Source organism: Pyxicephalus adspersus, chromosome 5 (genome assembly GCF_032062135.1).
Source record: "Pyxicephalus adspersus chromosome 5, UCB_Pads_2.0, whole genome shotgun sequence".
In the NCBI taxonomy this organism is placed as follows: domain Eukaryota; kingdom Metazoa; phylum Chordata; class Amphibia; order Anura; family Pyxicephalidae; genus Pyxicephalus; species Pyxicephalus adspersus.
Genome location: NC_092862.1, coordinates 29753504 through 29779532, shown reverse-complemented (window position 1 = coordinate 29779532; position 26029 = coordinate 29753504). Strand labels below are relative to the sequence as shown.

At 35.2% G+C, this 26029-nt stretch overlaps 1 protein-coding gene across 1 annotated transcript in view; it reads left to right on the top strand.

Moving 5' to 3' along the window:
• Positions 1–26029, top strand: part of LOC140331915 (uncharacterized) — a 209268-nt gene that overhangs the window by 100160 nt on the left and 83079 nt on the right. Inside the window, exons 17-20 of the mRNA XM_072413249.1 lie at positions 5077–5223; positions 9882–10049; positions 11360–11527; positions 14517–14684. Of these exons, the coding sequence (XP_072269350.1) occupies positions 5077–5223; positions 9882–10049; positions 11360–11527; positions 14517–14684 (651 nt within the window). The remainder of the gene's footprint in view (positions 1–5076; positions 5224–9881; positions 10050–11359; positions 11528–14516; positions 14685–26029) is intronic.

The following is a 26029-nucleotide window of genomic DNA, read 5'->3' as shown; positions in this document are numbered from 1 at the left end:
GTTGTGCAAGTGCATTGGTTGGAACATAATCAGTATGTGTCCTAATTAACTTAGCAGTAACATGCAGTAAATTGCAATAATAACTATATGTTATGGAAAGCAGTACCGTAAATTTACCTTTAAAAAGAAACCTGTGCAAACAGCTAAAAACACATTTACTATACATTGAAGCCAGTTGACACATATAGTTCCTAGTTAGGCATCACAGCTTCCTGTATCACCCCTCTACCTCCAGGCTCCGCTTAGGATAGGTAATGGGAAAGCTAACCTAGGAACAGTAATGGTAAACTAGGAAATGATGGTGATCTAACAGAGGTTAGTTACACTGTATTATAAAGTGTATTTAGGTATTTGCCTGGAGTTTGAAGTTAACACTTTGGGTCAGTACCTGTAGGTGTGGTATCAGATTCTATGAAACTTATGCATACTTTTTGCACAGCAAAGAACATAAATCAACAAATCCATGCTATGTTGGAGATGTAGATTGGATGGTACTTGGATCTGCCAGTAAAAGTGCAGGACTTTCAGCTACAAGCATCCGATGCTGTGCTGTGAAGCAGAGACTAATGCTCCTCCAGGGAATCATGGAGGAAAATGTTAATCTACAGATTCTAGGTGGGAACAGAATACACTCTATTACACCATAGGTGGTGAGCATGTGCATTCCTTTTTTTGGGGTCTGTTTAGTTTTAAGATGCTGATGAGGATGAGTGGTGTTTTTCTAAAATTGAATTTAACTGCAGGTACTTTCAGTTGCTTACTAAAGGTACATTACAACTGTGAGCAATTTAATATTAATAGTGCATTTGTTTCATAAAATTAAAATAGGCATCCTTTATTGTTCTTTGGTTAGTTGGCTACTCTAAAATGTCAGCATGCTGCTTTTTCAATATTATGTTCTGTACTTTGGAACTTCAAACTTTTTCTTTTGTAGACGAACATCAACAATATAGATGTTGGCATAGCTTTCACATATATTTTATTTTGCACTTTTGACAAAAACCTGATAGTCCTAGTAGTTCAAATGGGTTATATGGGTCATTTGTTATCCCACTAGTGAAGCTCATTTGTTGTTTGACTTACCAAGGCAGAATTACCATAGTTCTAGGGTATAAGGTGATGTGGGATAGAAATTTGTTCTCTTATTTCTGTTTTCTTGAACTGTTATCATTTATTATGTGCAGTTATACTGTCACAACAATCTCAACCCCCGTAAAAATTGTTTTTGTCATAATCTAGGGACTCTACCTGATATGGGTTTTTGTGCCATTGCAGTATTCTAAATAATTTCCTGTTCCAGTATCCCAAATGTCCATCACACAATTACATACTTAAGCATCTGTCTTGTAATCTCACAGAAAAAAGGAAAATCATTTTTAGGTAAAGCCACCAACCAGCCAAACTAACTGAGAAAAGTAAGGCAGCAGCCTTTCTATCTACTAATATAATGCATCAGTCATAAAAGAGATGACATTGGTATAATATGGGTCCAGAGTAAGTTCTTGTCTGGTGTCAATAGTTGGCAGCCAGAGCTTCCTCAATATGTTAATTATAGTCGTGTTTAGTAATTTTCAGAAGTCTTGGATTTATTTGTACAAATATTGTATGGCTCCATGAGGTCATTTTCATCACGAGTAATGGAGGTTGTATGATTTGATTCATGGATGTTTAACATTGGTAGAGGAAGTCATGGCTTCTAACCTAATTAGAAAAAGAGGTCACCTTAATTTTTTGTATCTTATTATATCATTTTCAGTGTGCTAAAATAGTATGAGTAGTAAGTACTATGAAAAGTCTAGTAGGCATAAATAAAAATTATAGTAAATTATAGTAAAAGTAATTATAGTAATAAGTAAAATATTTACAAATATAAAAAAGTAATTATAGTAAAAGTAACTATAGTAATTTCCGAAATATTTACAAATATGTAAAAGTAAATATAGTAATTAGTAAAATATGTACAACTATGTAAAAAAAGACTGAATATGTATACAACACTTGATATTTGTATTTTAAAACATTCACTAAAATGTAACTGCTGTTGAGCATTTTAGGCTAAATAAAGCTTGACAACTTGGTAGGAAAACTGACAACTTTTTTGTTTCAGAAACAGGTGAAATAATGCATACATATGCTTAGAAATTATACTTACAAGAAATAGGAAGACTTGAACTGTTTTTGTAGCTGTCTTCCCTTTTAAATAGACAGAGGCTAAAATGGTGGTTCTACCTCTCATGGGTAAAAGTTGATGCCACATCATCAATCTATTTATCTCCCAACAAAAGTGGCATATAACACCTGCTGAGGCTTTCACAAAAGCCAAACTTCAATTAACCTTTGTTTTTAAAAAGTGCTGCTCTCAAGAAGAAATGGCTATGAATTTGATGGAAACCAATTACCAAAGTGTTTCTCTAATATTTATATAAAAATTATGCAGAGACACATCTGCGTGATGATTTGAGAGGCTCTTCAGACAAAAAGGTACGTGAATAAAAGAAATTCATTATGCAACAACTGAGACGTTCCTCATCTAAATATGTGCTTTCAGATGCTGAAAGTTCTGCCACTTGTTTTGTACAATTTTGATTTCCTCTTGGTATTGTGAAATTTTTTTATCATGTTTATTATTGATTATTTCTCTTTTTCCCTCCTTTTGTTTATCTTTCTCTTTTTCTTTCTATTCTCTCACTTTCCCCCTTTTTCATCTTTCTTTTTTCCTGTTTGTAATGTGAATTGCTGATACCAGCAACTTTAATGGCAAAAGTATGAAACAATATTCAAGCTTGTCAAGGAAAGGTCAAACCATTTGCATTCATTAGGAACCTGGGGAAGCGTGCAGTGTGCATTTCATTGGAAGGCTTATGGTTATTGATTTTCATACAGCTGTAGGAAGAGGATAATTAGAAGTATACTTCACTTATAGGTGATGCAATTAGATATAATTTGCCTATAACTACACAGGCTCAGAGCTGTGCTGAATCTAAGCGTCATTTCCGGACAGCTGCTTTTCTAATAAATCTCACATAACATTGACTATGTATGCCGTGGTTTACCATGGTAATGTAATGTTATGGACAGGAACGCAAGGTAATGTACCATTTATAACTGGGATCAATGTGCATAAACAAAATATAATGCCCAACGCCAATTTTAAAGTGTTTTAAAATGCATTGTAGCACAAGGGGATGATTTGCTTTATCAGTCTGACTTACTCCTTTAAAGAGAAGACACATGTAATTGAACAGTCTAAATGTAATATTTATACATTTAGATATTAGATATTTAATTTTGTGACTTTTAAGTTAGTCTTGTTGAGGCTATGCGGGAAACTGACATGTAGACCTAGCTCAGCTGTCTCTTTGCTCAGCCAGAATCCAACTTTTCTGGAGTATTTCAAAACTTACTCAAGCTTCCCATGCGTCCTTATAAGATGCCAAAACCTCTTTCACTTCAGGTGCCTCTCAGATTAAGAAGGTGCAGCTCTACTCCATCATCCTCCCAGTCTACCATACTTAAAAAAAAATTTTAATTATGTATTACAGCTTCCTAAGTAAATATTCAATGCACTTTAAAAGAATAGCCTGTACTGTATAGTTCATGAGTATTGTAAGAATTTTGATTTTTTTATGGGTTCAATTAAATTTGTTTTTTTATGTATTGTTTGTTTTCTGAATGGTGTTGGCAAAGGAAAACACTCAAGAGTGAAAAAAGCCTAACAGAAAAAAAAACTTTTTCAGTGGCGAACTAGAAAAAAATCTGTTGAGCATTTCTGAAATGCCATTATTGTATTGTTTAACACAATATAAAACATGTGACCAAAAGAGAGTTAGAAAAGAATGATGTCTATGATACTTTTTATGCCATCTTTTCAGGAAGTCATTTAGTTGACAAATGGCCAAACAATCTATAAATATGAAATACTATCTATAAAATATCATGAATCTCTTTCTTTTGGTACCGGGTATTAAGTTTACTTAAGGTACTCTATCTATAACTTCTGGTGCATGTGAATGTTCAGTAGTCAATGGGACCTTATGTAATAAATTCTATAGTTCTACATGGTGTTTTTGTTGTCTCATTAACACTCATGAATAATACATTTTATAAAAAGATGTCTACTCATACTAATTTTTTTTTTTAAGATTGTTATGTTGTGTTTTAGATGTAAACAGTTTATTTGAGTCATCTCACTTAGGTCTTTATTGATAAAACAGGTAATCGGACATTTCCTCAAACCCTGGTTGGAGTCTTCCAGGTCCATGTGTCTCAATGGCTGATGAGAATGAGAATGTTTGAGGGAATGTCAAAGTCTGTTTTAAAAATTGAGCCCTTTGTGTACTGCATAGCGATGAGTAAAGCTGGGAAAAAGTATTTTTACAGAAATGTGTGCAATGGCTTATTTTTGGGAAAATGCATGGTGGTAATGCTAAACTTTTTCATTATTTACTGTTTCTGAAAGTTACTGCATTATTGTAATCAGATCTTAATCTTCGATTCTTATTTAATCAACTTTATTATTTCATAAACTGTTCATCTGTTTATTCATAAAGGAGAGGAAAATAATGATCATTGTTTCCAGGGTCCTTTAAATAGCACCATTTTCATTTCCACCTTGAATTGAAGAAAATAAGAAGCAATGGCACCATTTGCCTTCACAAACAGAGCAAAAAAAAAAAAAAATGATTTTTAGATGAAAATTTGAAATTACAATCTGCATGTGCCGCCAAACACTGATATGCATTCAAAAAGGATCTTTAATTTCCAATAAATGTAAATGTAACACAATAATAGAAAATAATATTCTTAAAAAAACTCTTGCGTGCCCAAGGAATTAGGCACACCCCGGATGCATTTTCACCAAATAGCAAAAATGTCACAACCTACATAAAAATATTTTTTGTACCCCTGGTCCTTCATAGGTAACAAGTATTAACTTTAAGTTAATATTATTTTTATTTTCACCTACTCCAGCAACTCGAGCTATTATTCATATTCTTTGTTACTACCAGCTTTTTAAAAAACACCTCAACAAAACGAGCTGCGGTTAACATTTTATCTTTATCTTTTTACCCTTAGGCTCAAAACTTTGAAGAACTTATCAAAGGCTTACGGGAAGAGCTGAACCAGGGGCAAAACCAAGCAGAAGAAATGAGAAAGCAGACTGTGAACATGGAAGATGAAATGGAGAGACTAAGGTCCAGAAATAAGAATGATGGTCAAAAGGTAATAACATGTTAAACAAGACCAGGCAATTGGTAGTGCTGATTGTATGATTTTGAATGTTTCTTTAATCAGTTGTCAACGCAATATTATCAATGTTTTTTTTTTAAAGACCTCATACCAATATACTGACAGTTGAGGGTTTTTGTCACGGTTGACCCATATGTAGACTTTTCAGCTAGGTAGCATTAGTGTGGTGTTTACAGGGGGGCAGTACACTTATTGTAATGTGGAAGCCACTTTTATTAAGAGCCCCCCCCCAGATCTCCACCACCTTAATCTGGGGAATTAGTACAGGGGTCCATATTACCTCTTACCCATTCCCAGAAAGGGGGTAAACAAGCCATTGAAACAACTACACAGCACAATAGAAAAAATGTCTTAATTACTTTTTTTAAGCTTTTAATTACCTTTGCAGGGTCCAACCATGTCCAAATAGGAGATCATGTCATTGCGTGGCCAGCGGGCATTAGAATTCCATTCAGGCCGGGGTCTATTATTGTCAAAGGGAAGGGGCCTGCACACTTTCTGCCTTGTCCTTCCTTAGCAAACCAGAGTCCAGATAACTTTTTATGAAAAGGAGTTGGGCACACATGCTCACTGCCCCTATTTCCTAATCACACAGAACCCAAACCTATTAAAGAGTCTAGTTTTCATATAAGAGAGAACCTACAAACCTTTAAATATTTTATATTGTATAGCGTGCTGTTCAGTAAAGTACTCACATAACTATGCAATAAGGCATTTTCCTCAGAAGAAATTTTTTACATTTTTGTAGAAATCCTATCCAAATGTGCTGTACATGTGCTGTAATGCTTTCTAAATAGGATTCCTCCATGGAGCTGTTTGCTCTGCAATAACTGTAAATGGTAGAGGAGCAAAAAAAATGTGGCCGTATGAGGTTAAACAGAAAGAGGACCATAGGCAGTGTGAGAATTTGTCTGCCAGGTAAATATGACACCAACCTGGCAGACTGTGTAGGTCCAGCCATGGTGGTAAATACAGGGAATCAGTATAAAAAAAGGACATTAATGAGTGAAGTCACTGGAATTTAATATGACAGTCTCAGGAGGGGAACACTAGTCATGAGTTTTGTTAAAAGGTAAGCAATATACATTTGCTGCACTTTCGTGTGGGGGGCATGTGGAACCAATTTTGCATCTTTGTAATTTTTAAACATAGTTAAATAAATAAACTTTTGTTTTCTGTTCTTGATTTTTTGTTTTCACTCCACTGTGTACACTGCTGATAATGTACCCTTGCATGTTTCAGCAGTGTTTATACATAAGCTATTTATGATAGAGCAATGTATAGTCCTATTCTGAACAACTGATAAGCCAAACATAACTAAAGATAGGAGGTGGATGACATATTTCATCTTTCTCATTATGCTAGTCTTCTTTTAAGATTATCTACATATGCACAATTCCTTAGGGAAAACAGTTTCTGGTTTTGGCATGTTGTACTTGCATTACAATACACTTGGCTTTGTATGATGGACCATATATATTTCTGTCATTTGAAGCTTAACTTTAGTAAAACAGTGAGGTTAATATTTAATTCTCCATCTGTTGAAGGGGAAAAAAGTATTTCAGTTTGTGACATTGAAATATGCTGTTTTCATTTCACAGTAGCATTTACTAGTATAGTTAGAGGAATTCTAGTTCAAACAGTACTCCCTCATCAATGTCAGGCCTTTTCATGTTACAGTTAGTGGATTTGTTCTGTGGTAATAGTCCTGCTTAAATGGGACTCGGGAGTTGCAATATCAAATTTTACCTATATCTCCACCTTCTGGTGGAATATGGTATCATAAATACTGGTGTATTAGTACTCTAGTGAATTATGGTAGTTAAAGTGTACCAGAAAATTATGTAGCATCTTCAACAATGGTTTGAAAGAGTAGTTTGTGTTCGCTTCAAATAATGAAAGTGACATTCTTTTCCTAATTCCTCTATTTGATATGCAACTTCAGAAATTATCTATTTAGATCTTCAATTTTTTTGTCCCTGTTTATGCTGCTGTATTTAGTAATATATTCCCATATGATCCTTTCTTTTAATGACTTAAAGTTCCAAGGGCCAACATTTTCCACCATTACAGCTGTATATGCTATATGAACAACACTTACACAGCTATCAATAGTGAATCAATGCTGATTATTTATTGGCTCAGGGCTTGTCAAGTTACCCAACACAAAGTCTTCCAACACACTAGAAGTTTTGCAAGTGGTCCATGCCTGAAGCCTGCTACACTTTTCTTAGCAAAGTACTAAAGTTCATCAGGGATATTCTCTGAACAAACAGAGCCTGCCAGGACTGTAACTTAAAATGTAATTTAATTTACCCATTAAATGCATCACTATTGCTTTAGAACTTTTTTGCAGAGATGCTAAATTTTTTTACCCTGTTCATAGAGCAGCTGAAATCCAGGATCGTTAATGAACTTTGAGTAATGTGCCTCAGCAAGCATTTTGTAATTGTAAATGGAATTTCATGGCTTCCTTTGCTGTAAATCAGAATGTGTGTTTATAGGGCGCTTTTTAATCCAGACTTAATACACAATTATTTTTTAATAATCACAGCCTTAGAACTGCAGCTGTGAGCTCACTAGTTTAAACAGCTGACTGAAGTAAGCCGTTTTATGTTGCTAATATTCCTGGGCATGTCGGGAGGGGGGAGAGTTATTTTCCTCAGGTGTGTTTGAGTAAGTCTCCTAATTTCATTACTTTTAAAGGCAGCGTGAAAATAAAACATGTCATCTCCTCAGATATTGCTATGTTTGGTCAAATTGAAACGTTGTGTGATTACTTCCTACATTCTCTCACCACTTTATAACGGCACATAGTTGATCAAACATGACCAAGGCTCCATTCTATGCAGAGAGTGTTCCTCAAGGCATTTTGGGCTCTTATAGCAGCAGAGGCAGAAGGATTAGTAACAACGGAAGCCTGCTTTAAATGTAGTAACATGTGGTGCAGTGTAAGAGTTTCATAATAGGCTATGATATACAATAAAGAGCTCCTTCTTTTAATATGCTATTTAGTAATCTGTAAAAATTAAAGCAGATATGCAGTGTGTTACATGCATATACAGGTAGAAGGAGCAGCTAAGCAAAGAGTGAGATGCAGCTCTTTCACTGTCCAGTCACAGGCGGGGGACTGGAGAATATTTTTACTACATGCAGATCAACTAGGGGCTTCTGCCCCCCCCCCCCATTTATCCACGCACTGGTAGTATATTTTAATTCCCAGATTTCTTCATGGAAGTTGCATGATCCAGCAGGGTCCACTTTGCCTCCTCTAGTTGTGCAGTACTAATGTGACAATATTAGTGTCACTCTATGCACATCTTGTGGTGGGGACAAGAAACTGTGGAGTACAAATCTAGAAGAAAAATATCACCCTAAGTCAGCCATTATTATTTGTAATAATTTTAAACAGTATTTACAGTATATAGCACCAACATAATATGCAGTGCTGTACATTAAATAAAATGACAGACAGATACAGACAGTGACACTGGAGGAAGAAAAGACCCTGCCCAGAAGAGCTTACAATCCAAGAGGCGGAGGAAGCATCACACAATAGGATGGGGGATACTGCAAAATAGAATGGAGATGTATTTCAGCTTTGTATTTACTTGTTTGGCTACCAGTAATGCATAGAATCTTAGAATTTTATTTGTCCCACAGCCTTATGTAAACATGTAAAAACTGCCTTTCAAAAAGATGTCATCTCCAAAGGCCTTCTGCTCCCTTCTGGTTATTAAATAATTTCTTAAATATGACTCTGCTTTCTGCCTTGAAAAAGATTGCATGTGACATTAAGCAAAAATATTTGATATATTTATGCAACAAGAAGGCTTAGTGTGTGAAACTGCTATTTTGCAAAATTTGGTGACATGTATGTTGTTTTTACCATGTATACTATATACGTGATGTTGTGTCTTCCTCCCAAGATCATGTAGTTTCCTCTGCGTAGGTTCCTGCATAATCTAATCTAGCAACCGCAGTCATTGTTCTAGTACTTTGGTAGCTCAAAATTATTGATGTACATACTTCATTCATGTACAGTCAGTCTATTGAAAAGTAATGATTTAGGTTTAGGTGGAAGCTGGTGGGCTGGGTCAGTCCCCTTTTGTCTTCAATACTTCAACAGTAGGATCCTTTTGTCTCCCAACTTCATGGGGGTTTTGGTGCTTTTACTCATCTTTCCATGCTTTAGCATCTTATTATATATTATATTAGCACCTTTTGCACTTAATGAAAAAGGGTGGTCAACCTTCTTGATCTAGGAGACCTCAGATGCAGTCCTGGACTACCCATAATATTCAATAAATATAATGCCACAGAAAGCTGAGTCAGTAGACATTGTACATGAAGTGATAAAAGACTATAATAATATAGTCAACAAAATAATATAGCATATATGGAATAAACCAAGTCAGTGGAAAGCATTTATTTCCACCACTGGCCAAACAACTGGATAAGGAAAACACAGACAACTGTCTTCAAAGACCCTGAGTACCCTGAGACTCAATAAGTGCCAAAGTGTCATATGTTGGCCACCATGCCTCTGACAGTCTCAAACACTGTAATTATTGGTTGTGTTGTAAAAAATATGTCACCTTTATATTTTATTTTGTATGTATCCTTTAAAGATTAAAGAGCAAGAAAATCAACTTATAAAATTAGAAAACGAGGTTCGCAGATTGCAAGAAGAAAACAGCTCCACTCAGAGTGATTTCTTGCAAGCACAAGCACAGATGAAAATTCTCCAACTAAACCATTCCACCGCAGAGACACAAATTAAACATTACATGACACAGGTATGTTTTCAAGAGCCATATAAATAATAAATGAGAACAACATTTAAATTAGAAATATGTTTTCTACATTTTTTGTTTTAAATAAACTAATTAAAATATATTTTTTCCTAATGTCGAAGTAAAAAGAAAAAAACATGTAGAGTTTTTTCTGCATTGATGAACTTGTGGCTAGAAAACATGATGGTGGCCATTTTAAAGAATTGTAAATTCAATATATAAAAAGATGCCCCAGTTTAATGGGAAGCAACATAGTTATTTATTTTTGTCTTGGATAAATATTCGTGTTTGAGATTCATGGTGTTTTGCATGGCTGCTTTGCAAACTGTTTTTCATAGTAGATATAAAGGTTTGGACAGACTATACTCTAGACTACAGTTTAAAAAAAAAACAGTCACAGAATCATAAAAGAATATACGTGACATATAAATTGACATTCCAGTTTAAATTTATCTTTATATTTACTCATATCAAACTTGTTAGAGCAGTTAACCTTATAGGCTTTAAAAAAATTTGATGAAGCATAATAAAAATGGTAAAGAAAGCTAGGTTTTATCTAAACTTACCCTACAGAAAAAGTTTACATACAGATTCATGAGGATGGCAGCTGCAGTCACTGATGTCATTTCATTATAATGCACTTGGATACATTTCTCTGGAAATGGTTCTGAATGTATATTACACAAGGAATGATTATAAATACAGTTTGCTTTAAAAGTAATCTGTGTCTCAGCTTTATTAAACCCCCCCCCCCCCCTTCCTGTAGGTACACTGAGCAGTAGGTGAAATTGGTCTGGCTATTTGAATTGTTCACATAAGTAATTTAACGGAATGGCAGAGCTTGCACGGTAATAAGACTTGTTTTAATCCGCTGGTTGTGGCTTGTGACACCATCCGACTGCACGTCGCTTCTGTTTGCCCCTGTGGGAAGGTTAGATGACTGGAGGATTAGAGAACCTGCGCCTTTTATTATTTGTACAAGCTCTATTCCCTGATAAAAGGAAAGAAGAAAAATTGTATTCACACATTTGGTGAGAAACTCCTTACAAATGTGTCTTCATACACGGGTCAGGCGTTGGCTTGTACTTCATGTGTGCCCCTGTCATCAAGATGGGGAAACTTTAGAGAATTGTTTAAAGATCGTGATCACAGCAAAAAGCAGCTCTGGGCTATAGAAAAGGCCTCAAAGTAGTGAGAGGTTGCTTTTGCTTTTTCCCACAATCACATAGTGATCTTTATATAATCTCAAATGTTTTTAAAAAAAAAGGTTTCTTAAAAGGTCTTCATCAAACTGCACATTTCTAATGTTCAAGGCTGATTTTTATGAGGAAACGATAGCGAAACTGCGGGAAGATTTGGAACAGTCAAAGAAACGATGCAGAAAAAGTACAAAAAGTCTGGAGTCTGCCGAGCAGAACATTTATGATTTAAACTTGGAAATGACTTTATTACAATCAAATCACAAACAGACAGTTGAGCAGGTAACACTGTGTCTTCATCTTTCTCAGTCTTTGTTTTTGTATTTTGTTGTAAATCCTGGACATCATTTTGAAAATGTTATGCATGTTAATCTTTCCCTGGGATAGAAAAACAATGAAAGTTACTAGTTGTAAAAATGTGCTTTTCTCGAAAACAAGTGTAACAACTTCCTAGAAATATTCTCATTTTTAGAGGCACATAGAAGAATGTTCAGATAGGACAGATTTTTTTTAAATTAATTTTTTTACTTTGTAAATACATATAACATGTTAATATGACGCTCTGTAAAGGAAGAAAAACTGCTACAGGTGTAAAGTGGTCAAACACACCTAGAGGTTCACATACCTGCATAAGCCCCCAAAGGCTTCCAATTTACACCAAATCCTGGGCCATTGTGACAGACCGCTCCCCCAGTTTGGATAGTGAAACTTGCTGCTACCCCCCACCTACTTGCATTCCTATTGTGGAAAAAAAATATAGGAGGTAATTTGTGAATTGTTTTTAACTAAGCAGATTTTAGGGCTATAATTATGTTCTATTCTGTTTTTTCAATAGTATATTGACACTTCTGTGTGTTTTGAATAAGCTTCCCAACATTTTTCACTGGTTCCTTGCTCTGGCGCTACCACTCTTCTGCATAAAAAGAGAGGACAGGGAGGGCAGGAGGGAGGAATCGGTGAGAAATATAAACCCAGAAATCAACACCCTAAAGGGAGTTTCCCAGTAGACTTAGGAGCACCAGTACTAGTGATCTGAGCAGCTCAGCACTGTGCAAATTATTATTGTTTTCTTTTCAGGTGTGAGGGCTTTAAAAAAAAAGACCTAACAGAGTGAAATAAATATAAATTATTTAAAATATAAAAAAAAATTATGGAACCACACCCCAAAAATGGGGATGCTTGGAAAGGAAACAATGATTGTGGGAAATATACTGGGATTTACTAATATGTCTGAGTAAGCATGTTTTTTAGAGAGATATCCATAGGTATCATGGGTTTACAAAAGGATGCCGCATCTCAATAAATATTATTTTTTTGTTCACAAAGGGGGGTGCATACAAACCTACCTAAACTTTTTTTAATATGTTTGTATCCACCTTGATGCCTTTAAAGTCCCCTTTGTAAACTATTAGCGTTTTTTTTACCAAAATGTTGACCTTTTTTTTAAAAAAACTAAAAGGCAGCTATGTTTAGCTAAATGAGCTGTACTCATGACTTTGTTTTCAAAGTATTAGCAGATTTTCTGTCATACACCCAAATATGATTTTTTTTTTTTTATTTGAGTTTTAGAGATTTCTGTAACATAAAAATGCTCCACATTTAGGTAATTGTTGGTGGAAACATGTAACAGCATTTGTTTGTTCTGATGGAAAGCTGTCCAGATTTACAGCATAAATATCAGTAAAAAAAGGATCAGGTTTCATAAAGAATATTGCTACGATCTAAATGTAGAGAAATGTATACTTTGTTACAGTAGGGCGGTAGAGAGGACTATTTGCTTAGACTTGAGAACTGACATCAATTTAAAAGGATACAGTAGAATGATTTTTAATACTTCTAATCTGCAGCATGTGCAATATATAGACATGGCCATAATGGGCCAAGCTATCTTTCTCCAGCTGAGAAGAAAGACAATCCTTTTGTCCTTGAGACCAAATCAAGAAGCTGAACACCTTGAAGAGCTATGTGATGATGACTTGTATTCTACAAATAATCTGAGATATTTTGAGATGTTAAAGGTGTATTTTATTGTTGCTCAGAAAACATAGTCTGGAGGATTGTAAGCTCCAGTCAGACAGAAGACCCCCATTCATTACGGGTGTGTTTTCTTTCTGCATTTATTTTAAAGCATTTAAACCTATCTTTACACAAATTTGGATTTCAGGGTATAGCCAAAATTAAATGATAATTTAGTAGTCAAGTGACAGGAAACAAATTAGCTCCAAATGTAATTAATGGGGAATATTATTATTAATGTGATTGCTGTCACAGTTGAATGTACTCTAGTTGGAAGGAACTTAGGACTAACACTTAGATAGGCAGTACCTAATAGAAGGAAGGGAATAAAGATGGAAAGGTCTGCAGTGATGGAGTTTAGAGGTGGAAGGGGGGTCACAGGAATTTCAGAGGTTGAAGGGGGTGCAGTCGTGTAGTGTAGAAATAAAGAGGTTCAGTGGTCAAACTCAAATGTTAAAGGTGGAGGACGTGATCAGTGGTGGATGTGTCAGTGGATGAGGAATGCAATAAATAACAGCAGACAAGAGGATGTAAATGTAAAATGGTGGGTAAGGAGGGATAGTGGTGAGCAGTGAACAAGAGAAGTGCAGAGGTGAGCTGATGAGTTAGGGTTGCATCTGTCTCTGTTGGGACCTTTTATGATTTCCAAAATTCTATAATTTAGAAGAAAAATGGCAGCCATTATGATACAAAGAAAGCAGATCCTGCATCTCTGGCAGAAAGATGAGATGATATTGTGCATTAGTAACACAATGTGTTTTAGTGTATGTTATATGTGGCATATATGAGCTCCAGTGTAAGAAAAAAGTTTAGGCTCAGATATTTCAGGAAAACATAGTTATTTTATAGATATATACTATACAGCAGCATATGTTGTGTTTTATTATGTTTTGATACTTCAGGAAAATAGTCTGGCCCACAGAAGAAAAGAAATTAGACATGCCTAATCTAAACACTAACTGGTTGGCATTTCCTTTGGTAACACACCTCTAATTAACTAAACTTTTTATAGATACTGTTTTCATACTTTTTTCATCCATGTTTTAGTCTTAGTTTTTCAGGTTTCTTCTTTCAGCTTTAGTAGGATCAATGGGTATTCTTTGATTTGAACAAGTTAAAACAAATGCAAATCAAATTAACTTGTTGACTATAATGAGACCATTGCTACTTGAGCATGCAATCTGTGGTAGCTGATGGCTAACTTAGGTATTATACTGTACAATGCATCCAATAACGTTGTATATTTGTCTTTTAGCTAAATGAAAAAAACTCAGAGAACTCTGCAATCACCTCTGAGGTCAACAGGCTTCGTCACCAGAACAAGAAAATAAGGGAGGAACTTTCCAGGTTCAAACTGAAGCTGGAACAGGCCAACATGGACCCAAAGAAGCTTCAGCAAGTAAACCAGAGTTCCAGGGAAGAGGTAATTGTGCTATAAACATATGGTTACAATCTCAGCATTTCAAATACCTTTAAAAACTTTCCCTGTATGGTTCAAGCCAGTGAATTCTTCTTCTTAGCCCACTATGAACTCCTCCATCTGTTATCTAATTAGCAGAGTAAAACCTTGTAGGATAGTTTGTGAGCTTGAGGATGGTGCCTCTTGACTGGAATGATTAGGATTAAATTTCCCTCCTGTGGCGTCAAAGGCTTCTTCTAGGAGTTGCAGTGCTTAGTTATGAAAGGGTTAAACACCACAGGATGTTCTAGGGGCAGGGGCATCAAATTTCCACATTGCCTTTTCAACTGATATGGAGGCTTTAATGACTCGTAATTATAACTGTTTTTTAAAGTGAAAACACTTTTCTTTTAACTTGTGACCTGCTGTGATTTCGGATCATACTGTGTTTTTGTGCGGAATCATGACTTAATAATTTTAAATTAATAAGTTTTCAGACCTCAAATAATAGTTATATTATAATGGAAGACAGAGAGACACATTTAATCACATGAAAAATGAGAAGTGACTTGTAGTAATTTCTTAAAATGTACCTTCTGCACGTCTTTCTCATCCATAACCAAAAGCATGGTAGTAATTAGCGAGCAGAGAAGCAGCATTTTTGCCTGGGTTCATTTTGTACAGCGGTGCTTAGAAATGAATTTGCCCATTTACCATATGGCACCCATGGTGTCTGTCTGACCCAGCCTTTAATTTTTTTGATATTTGTTATGGAAATGAAATAGTTATTTAAACAAAGTTACTCTAACCCCAAAGTATTTATATTATCTATTTTTATTATTATATTTGGTTTACGAAATGACTCTAGAAGTGCAGTAACTGTTCTTAACTCTCTTCTTTGTACAATTTGTAAAGGCTTTACACATATGTGGGCACTTTTCAAACATACATTCACATGCATTAGGTTTAGCAAAGGAAGCGCTTTGCTCAACATGGCATGATTGCAGTGCAAAGCATTGCCATGAAGACCACCCTAGGGCACCCAACACAGTTTTAGGAAACACACATGTCCTTTAGTGCACCAAAATCTATGCACACATCTTGGTGCACTAAGTAGTAAAAAAAAAATAATGATTTGAGGTTTATCAGAATCCCATTCAAAGTAAAAAAGCTTTCTGAAAAATAGGAATGCGAGAAGGCTGAATACATTGTACCTCCTACTCACTATGACTGCATTTTGACCTTTACATCCCCACCATTATCACCTATCTACTTTCTTGGTCCATTAACAGTCCAACTTAATAAGCACCCTGGTGGAATTTGTAAATGCCCCATTTTTCATTGGCGATTAGTGTTATTGCCCCTTTTAGATTGGTGGTCAGTGTAAAACACTCACCTTACAGGTTTGATTAACATGAATCCCCACCTATTGGTGGTCAGTTTAAATATGCTTTTTTTTGGTGGTTAGTGTAAATGTGTCTCATTACATCAGTGATCAGTGTAAATGTCCACCTTGACATTGATTGATGGCTAGCACACAAAAACTTCCTCACCTTTTTTTTTCAGTTCCAAGACCCTTTACTTCAGTTTCCACATAACATTTTTATTTTATATTGGTGGTTAGTGTGAATCCTCCTATCTACATTGGTGGGTATGGTAAATGCCTCTCCTATGTTGGCTACTTAGCAGTATAAATTCTCCATGTGAGCGAGTGCAAATTACACACAAAAAAAAAACAGAATTTACAATCCATTAATGTAATTTATGACGACATTTATTCACTGCTTTATAAATCTGTAGTAGAGGGTCACAGAAGTTAATATACTAGTCAAAAACATATAAAATGTTAATGTTCATTAAAGACCACATTTATGCTTCACAGTATTATCAAACCTTCCTTTAGGAATGTTTCAAAAACAAGCACAACATGTTGCCACCATAATGGACCACTACCATATACGTAGATAGCAACACACAGAAATTTTTATGATGTTTTATTACTTTTTGTAGATATTAGACCATTAATTATTACTAGAAATATTAATAAGTGTTTCTAACTGAAACATATAGGCATGTACACCAAAAATAAATGTATTCCCTGTGTTTTTCATCCATGTGGTAGTCAAAATAAAATTTGTAGGGCAATAAAGTTTTCTTTAAGTCTTCCCATAAATAGTGCCCTATATAGGCTGCAATTGTTTTCATGGCACTGTAATTTTTTTTCCTTGTAACACTTTAACAATAGCTTTGTGTCACTCAATCCCAATACTCTTCACACTTGCTTACTGTCCCCTTAAGGTATAGTAGCAATTTTCTCCATTCAATCCATGCTCTGTTCTGCTCCTATATTATGAGGACAGTCAGATGGAATCGAGAGGAACAGGTTGACTGATATTATAAAAGAATTACAGTTTGGTCCCTGAAATTGCAGTTTGCGCCATGTGATTCAGGTTTGATGAAAACATGATGGACCCAGAGAGGGGCCATCTGCAGAGCAGTCAACTAATTAAACATAGCTTTACATTACAGTTTCACCAACTCATTCCAGCAAGTTCAAAGTGCAGTTTTATGAGCTACATAACTCACAGTAAACATTTTACCCACAAAGGCCAAACATTTCCTACAGTATTGGTGTTAAAGCAAACACCCTCTGGTAATTATTGTTAGGTCTGTAAGTTCCATGTAACATCCTCAACTGATCTTGCTCAGGAAAACAGCTAAAAAAATAACAAAACCTATCCACATCATATATACATATAACAAGAAAATAATTATTATTGAATACCAATAGTTTGGTAAATACAAATTAGACACCAATGATCTTAATAGCAGTGACAGTACCCAAAAAGCACATATTAAAATTACTAAACAATCAGGCGCTATTTCATGGCTGTAGCTGTATGATGATCACTCTACTAGGCCAGATTCTCATCCTCTATGCATTGGTTGACCCAGGGGTTATCCCAATCCTCTCCTGATTTACAAGAATTGTTATTTTCATTTTCATCAATAGGATGGTATTGTCTAATAATTAATAGTATTTTATAGTAATTATTAGTATCTGTCATCACAGAGAGGGCATTTATTTATCATATATAAGTTCTGTCTTGCTGATACATGTATATTGCTCTAAGTCTGGCGTTCTTCTATTTTGTGACTTGGGTCACACAAACACAGACATTTTGTTGAGTACAAGATTAAATAATTATAGTTGGTGCAAGTGATATGGGTTTGGGAATATAGTGTTAAATGTACTTTGTGGGGATGGTCCTTGAATATTATGGATGTGAAATTGGATGAAATAGATTATGATTTTGTGTTTTTTGTTAAGAAACAAAGCTCATCCTGGCTATTGTTCTCTTCAGATAAGGCAGCATTGACTGAAACCCTATTCCAACACATGGCCATGTCTTGTCAGGTGATGTGAGCATGCACATATATTTATACTGCAAACTTTTTTTTCTTTTGGTTAGCTCATTTGTGCTTGCTTCAGCATTTAATGGGCCTGATTTATTAAAGCTCTCCAAGGCTAGAGAGGATACACTTTTATCAGTAAACCTGGAGAATTCAGCAAACTTGGACTGGATCTGTTTCAATATTAAAACATCTGCTAGCAAATAGCAAATGATTTTAAGAAATCTATTCCAGGTTTGCTGGATCACCCAGGTTAACCGATAATTATGTATCTTCTCCAGTCTCTGAGAACTTTGTTAAATCAAGCCCAAGGACTCTAGCCAGGTTAATTGTGGATACCTGTCAACCAATCCAAACATCCTGATGGGGAACATAGTAAAAAAGCAAAGACCTTGCTTGCTCAGTTCTTTTCTGTCATCATACTCATGCTGCTTGTCAACCATAGTCACAAACAAATTTGTGTGTTTTCCTGGCAAAGCACTTTAAATTATCAGTTAATTTTAGTCAGCAAATGAATTTGTCATAGTTTTAATAAAGGTGCTTTACCTTGAATTGCTATAATATGAAACATAAATATTAATGCTTATTTTTTTACAGCCATAATATTCAGGTAATTTTGATAAGGGTGAGATACTTGAATATTTATTTCTCATTTATTTTCTTCAGCAGCAAGACAAAACAAAATAATTGTTCTCCGTACATGTGGATTGTGTTTAAAATTCACAGTTAATGAAAGTTTTATTGCCTTATCATAAATTACATTAAAATATGTTTGTCACTTGATATAGCATAAGAGTGATACAGAAATTCTCTCATTTTGACTGATAAGATTAGGGATTAAACTAGTCCCTGATATTCAGGAGATCAGCATAATGAAGCCCTATTTATTGCTACTTATTTTCTGTAAATTAAACTTAATTTCTCTCTCAAAGTAAATCTGAACTCATCTTTTAATGAAGCGTTATTGGTATTAGTTTGAGAGATAAAATAAATATAGTAATTCATCACTCATCAGTGTTTGTGAGGAAGAAAATTTAAATAATAATGTATACTATGCAATAGAAATGTAAACCCTTTTTTTAATAGTTTATAAAACTGGTTCATGTGCCAAAGCAACAGAAATAAACACCATAGAGAAGGTACATTTATTTAACATAAATATATATGTATTAGGGAAAAGTTTTTATCCAATAAATTGGTGTTACCAAAGAAAACTGATTATAGGCCATTTACATGGAATTGGCAGCTGGATTTACTCCCTGTTAGTGGTATGAGGAGTGCACTGCTGGTTAGGACTATATTTATATTTTTATATATATTTATATTTATCTTTGCTGAGTAAGTTCTGCCTCTGATCTTCCTTCTATTCACAGTTAAGAGCACAGAGGTTGCAGAATACATTTACTGTCTACTTGTGCAACAATGATGCTGTCTTATATTTATATCTCCTTTTTACCTTTCTCTTGTATCTTTAGCACATTCTATTTACATTATGTACACTATAGCTCATTTTAGGACACTGGGCCTTGACAGTGCAAATATGTGGTAATACTCTCAGTAAATTTAGCTTAACATTGCAAAATTATTCTGCACATTGAAAGCCATGGCAGCATCATATTGTTTTGTCTAATTTGTACACCATAGCATGTTCAAGCATCTGGAGCTATGCAATGACGTCTCATTTAATTCCTTATGTTTGTTTTGCTTAATGATCTTACTGCTATTGTAAGAAATTTCATGCTATTGGTCATTCTCAGCTACTGAACACTTCTCATTTCCCTGGTACTCATAATGCTGCCCTCCTATGGTTTTCTTTATACCTATCAGAGCTTTCAAGATCTTTTTTGTGGAGCTCATCCTTTCTCACAGTGCTCTCATTTAGTATCACCTAAGCCTTAGTCTCTAGCCTAGTCCTTTCATTTGTTGATGACATTTAGAACTACATAATAATTTCTGACCTGTTTCCATGTCGAATTTACTTTGTTCCTAAAGGTGCAGGTTTTGGAGATGTTATGCTTATCCAGGGTTCAATATTCAGTATGTCACCTACGCATTACCTAATGACCAAATTGTATCTCCAGCAATATTCTTTCTCCCATTATGTATGTTTGTTGTTTCTATGTCTGAAAAATTAAGTTCTTATAGAAAGGGATCATTTCTCCTCCTGTGCTATGTCTTTGTATATATCTTCACTTGGAGTGAGTAATACACACCCTATCACTATAGTAATATTAATGTGTTAGAATTTGCTGGTGTCATAGGCGCTGGCCCGCAATTTATGGTTTTGCTGCAGTGTATAATGCATTCTTTACACCGCCTACTATATAAGCCTCTTTAAATTATAAAAATGGGAACTAAAAATTTTTAATAAGACAGAGCATTTTTGCAGAAAAGAAAGGTGATGTCCCTTCTTTAATAAGCACCTTTTCCTGCCTGATCACCATTGTTAACTGTCAGATACCTGGCAATCCCGACTTCCCTTGCACTTGCCGGGACTATATACTGTGCATACCATGTCTCTTCTGCAAATTTGTATTTATCCATTTTAAAAACAAAGGAAAGACTAATTTTGTTTTGTTATTATTGGCTACTGCACTTTGCATTTTTGTATTTGTATGTATGTAAGCTGTATATCTACTGTCTGCAGTGGTCTTATTCTGGATTACCTAGAGCAGCAGTCGCCAACCTTTAGAACCTCACGGACCACTAAATTCATCATTTTAAACCTCGCGGACCATTAATATGAATAAATACATTTGTAAAATAATGATCTTCCTAATGGTGCCTGACAAGGACGGTGGAGGCTCTGATTCATTGATCAGCTCATGGTTAAGTGAAGTATCACTATTGTTACTATAAGTTGCATTATCTTTGGTATTACTAACAACAATTGCCTCATACAACTTACGACTACACTGACGTCACACTGCCCCTCCCCTGTTTTTCCGCCTCTACTACAGCTCTTGAATTTAGTGCAATATAAAGGTGAAAATTGTCATTCAGAATATAAGAATTTATTGGAATATTATTTTTGTTTTACTAATATAAAAAAAAATTGCAAATAATGTCTACATTTTTCTGTGGGCCACCAAAATTTTCTCGAAGACCACCAGGCGACCGCTGACCTAGAGGTATGCTATATACCACAAGCATATACTCATCTTCAAAAAGTATCACAATTTGCATTACTTTTGCAGACCTTCTATATCATGTAAGGTTTCTTTACCAAAAACAAACTTGTCTCAATTTTCTTTCATGAAATGACTATATGTTTATATATAGATCACAACTTTCAGGTATCAAGGCAGCCTGTCACTTACAGTTTCTGCCAAACCCGTGATAAAGGTAAAAAATGCTTGTGTTGCCAGTATAACTGTGCTGAGCCTGTGCAAGTTGTATCTGGTGTACTGCATACAGCTCACTAAGGACTTTAAATTTGCTTGCCCAAGAGCGTACTGCTAAAACCTTATAATAACCAATCAGATGGTTAAGTGGTTAAGTCAGTGAAAACATAATTTCTGATTTGGTGAATAATGTGCAATCTCATTGCCATTTGCTATTCTTTGTAGTGTAAGCCTGCCGGTATGCAACATCCAATAGACCTTTGTCTGTCCTGTGACACATTTGTGCACACAGAAAACATGAGCTAAGCCTTGTGTGTGTAGACAAATGTGCTAGGTGCGCAGTATATCATAAGCTACGTTGCTCTTATCCAGCTCCAGCGAGAATTACTGAGCATACACTTGCAGAAAAATCAAATGGGGAACAGGACTTTGTTTAAATTGAAATTAGAATGCATCCCTTATTCACACAATGGATGTTTTTTTTTCTCCTCGTGTGTGTTTCTCCGAATTGCAATGCAGACTTGCAGCGCTCCCTGTGTGATGTTGTAATTGAACCATTGTTGTCGGTTTCTAAATTCAACGTTTGATCTCCTCTTCATAATAGTCAGTCTTTAATCATTTTCTCTCTGTTGCCTCATTTTGCCTTCTCAGTATATTACGCATGCTGAATACCATTATTGCCTTCAGTTATTAACTAGGGATGGATTTGGAAAAAGCAATTTTGTGCTGGCTTGATATTGCAGAATAAGCTGTCAAACATCATACCAGGTGACAGTGTGATGTCCTTCTGCAGAGCTGTAGCACAGTGTGTATTACAGCTGGAAGCTTATAGGTAATCAGAGAGGATTACCAGTGGCAGCTTTATTAAATATCTGTGCAGGTCTTCTGTGACTGTGACCAGATAATGCGAGCTTCCAGTATAGAGACAGGAAATTATTAATAAAACTGGATTGGCTGTTCAGAATGCCCTTGCAAAAAAAAAAAGTTTATCTAATATTATTTTCTAGGGAGATGAATGTCAAGTATTACTTCCATTATTACTTAAGGGGCAGGCCTTTTATTCTTCCAAGTGATTTGCTTTTAATTTCTCCTAATTCCCTGGGTAGCTGATGATATTAACATTATTTTACAATAATAAGGCTCATTTTCCAGTCAGGTCATTTTTTTTTTTTTGCTCTGTCTTCTGCAGCGTTAAGCACTGATCATTTCTAATAACCGATCATTTGCATTGGTGGACAGATTAGAAACATATTTTCTAATGTGCAGCAGCGTATATATTGTTAATGGAAGCAAGAGCCAGCTCACAGTTCTTTGTTTATCACAAAAGTTTATGTTAGTGTATTTTCCCTGTAAACTGAAATCCAAAAAGTGTTCACTGTCAGAAGTCGAGGGAAGAAGGATGATGTGACGGTGGAAGTGAAACAGTTGGAAGAGAAATATAAAACAATATAAAAAAAGATTTTTTTTACTCTGTTTAGATACACCTCCACTTTCATTTTTCTGGCAGCTGCTACAAAGCACCCAGAGGTTCGGCACTGTGCAGTTTGACAAGCATTGAAACAAAAAAGGGAAGTGAACATTTTACTAATCAAAACATCGGCACTGTGTGGCCATTTAAATCTTCCTATCAAGACATGAGAGAAATGTTAATTCCAGACGACTCTTCTTATGACCTGTAATTACTGTCATTAGGGAAGCTCCAGAGACTTACAGCAGGCATTGACTGAAATACAATTTGACACTTTCTATAATTAATGCTGAATTAACATGCAGTAGTATGTTCACAGAAGGAAAAAGTTTTATGTTGTCCCCTCTTAACACAAACAGTCATATTGTACCAGGAACTTTGGGGAACTGTATGAGCATTAAACATAGGGTAGGAATGCAGAATGTATTAGGGGTGGGAAGACAAGGCCACAGCTACAAATGTTAATACATATACTTTCCATTGCTCACTGGAAGCTGCAACTAGTAAACGACTCTAAGGACTCAAAGGTGGCCGTGCCAACCAGAAATATTGTAATCACGCCCAGTTCCAATATGCTGTGCCCCATTAAAGAGATTTGGGATCATTTCCTGTCCAAGAGGCTCAACATTTTTATGCAATGTGGGGATAAATACCCTTTATCAAAATTTGCACAATCTTTTCAATTGATTAGAGAATAGCTTAGACATAGGCATCAAAGTGGTCAATTTTTATTGATTGGTTTTGTTCAGGTAGAATGCCAATTGAAAATTGATTTGGTAGGACTTTTTTTGGCAGATCAATTTTTTTAATGAGTCGTTTTTGAATAAAAATCAATTGTTGAGCAAGTGCTTCATTGAATACTTGTAATTGATATTAAACAAAACTGGAAATGCATAGTGCATGCCTAAAATAAAGACGTATTACTTAAAAAAAGAACTTCTAGTAGTAGTTAGCTACATTCAACTGAACTAGTTTTGGTAATATTGAATATATAGCTCTCCCAAATCACATAACTTTAGTGATAACGAAAAAGAAAATACCAGAGTATTTTTACAAGAACACATCTAGTTGAATGTAACTAACCACTGATTGATAGTCATGGTATATTTAGCAGTAGTTAGTTACATTCAGCTAAACTTGGATAAATAGGAACCTCCACTAACATAAAACAGGAGTACTCATTGGAAGATTTCCTCACAATTTGATGAAAACAAAAATTCTAGGTTTTCAATTATTTTCTGTTGCCTGAAAAATAGTAAAATAACTAGTGGGGATACAGACAACAGAAAATGTAATAGTGGTTCTAAACCCCCCCATGTTTTAAAACAAACAAAAAAATATTTTGTTTTGATACACTTTCACAGTACACTGTTCATTGTATCTGTATCTACTGATAACAAGCTAAAGGTGAATTACACTCTAGTACAAAACACTAAATACCCAGCTTCCTATTGCTCATATCATTACCCTATCTGCTTTTGTCCCCAAGTACTGCCATCTGTGTAAAAAAATACACAATTCCCCCAATTTCAAAGCACATTTAACCCCAGTAGCATATACTGTGCATTCATAGGTCATATCCCTTACAGAAAAAGAGATGTCAGAAAAAAACACTGCCTACACAGTTTATTTGTTATTAGAGATTTTTTCTGGTTTGTTTACTTAGCAATTAGAAGTTTATCACCTGCTCTTTGTACATCACAGAATCATTCTCACAGCAAGGAGCTGATTCTAGCACACTTCAGACAGATCACAGTCCATGAAAAAGTAAAGTCAATTTGGTTTAACCATTTCAGATACTGAACAAGAGTCCTAAAGGTAACAATAATGTGGCAAATATATGAAACTGAAAGGTATATTTTGACCTTGGTCACTTTAAATTTAACATGGGGGGAAAACAGGTTTATTTTTTTGCTGATGGTTGTTTTTGGAAAACAATACATTTCTTGCAGTTACCAAACTTATGTTCTCTCGAATTCCATGGATCTATCCATCATTTATTCATGAAAATTGCAGGATTCATAAGCTTTCGCATGAGGTTGCATTTGAGCCACATGCATTGGCCTTTCACATCTCTTTACTTGCACCTGGCCTTAGACATTGAGATCCACTCCACTCCCTATTATGGCACAGTTTTTTAGTAAAGGTGACTTTAGGCTACATTTATTGATAATGTTACCACACCAGGAGAAGAATATGTTTTTTCACAAATGGCATTTAAGTCCCATGGAATTTGAAAATGTAAGTCACCTGGCCTGGAATAAAAAAATGTACCTATTCCTCTTGCTAATTATTTTATAGCTTTTGGTCAGTCTCTTCAGCCAAGGAACTCATATGCCTTTTCTTGAGCCATTTTATTTCCAAAGACCTCCTATTGTGCTTGCCACGTGCACTTCAAACTGTGATTGTTGTTCATATTTGCGCAATATGGCTGATGTTTGTAAATTTCCACTTTCAAAATGTGTGACCAGACAGGTGTTTATTGCAGAAAGGGCAAAACAATGTTCCTTTTTGCAGTAACTATTCCTACCTGCCTGATCATGGCCCAGCTAACAAATTTCGCTGAGCTGCTCAGCTCACCAATAATTTCCAGAGACGCCCAGCAATCCCGACTTCCCTTGTTGGTGCCGGGACTGAATTAAGTTACACAATCCCAGCCTGCCCAATAAAAATGACCAAATATTTGAATACAGAAGTAAATAAGGGAGAAGATGAAACAGGGACAGCTGAGTATGGACTGGGTTTATATAACAGGTTGTATGGTTCAATAAAGACTTATAACCATGTCAGGGCTGTGCACAGCCTACTTTACCAAAGTTTATAGAAGATTCCTATAGCCTGTTGTAGTCTGACCTCCAAATTTCAGTAACAATGTGATATATATGTACTTTAAATGATCAAAGTTACAAAAGCCATGTGCAGAAAGTTGTCTGTTTGAAACTAGATTAAATGCAGAAGGTTAATGCATTGTCTTTCCTAAGATGCTCCTTTAGCTTTTCTTTATTTAAGTTCCAAAGGAAGGAAAAACGTAATCTTTTAGTCTGACTAAAACCTGAACATTGTCAAAAGTATCACAGATAAGCATAACAGCACTCTTTGTCCTTACACTTTCCTTGCCATTTTCTTCTCTCCTTAAATCATAC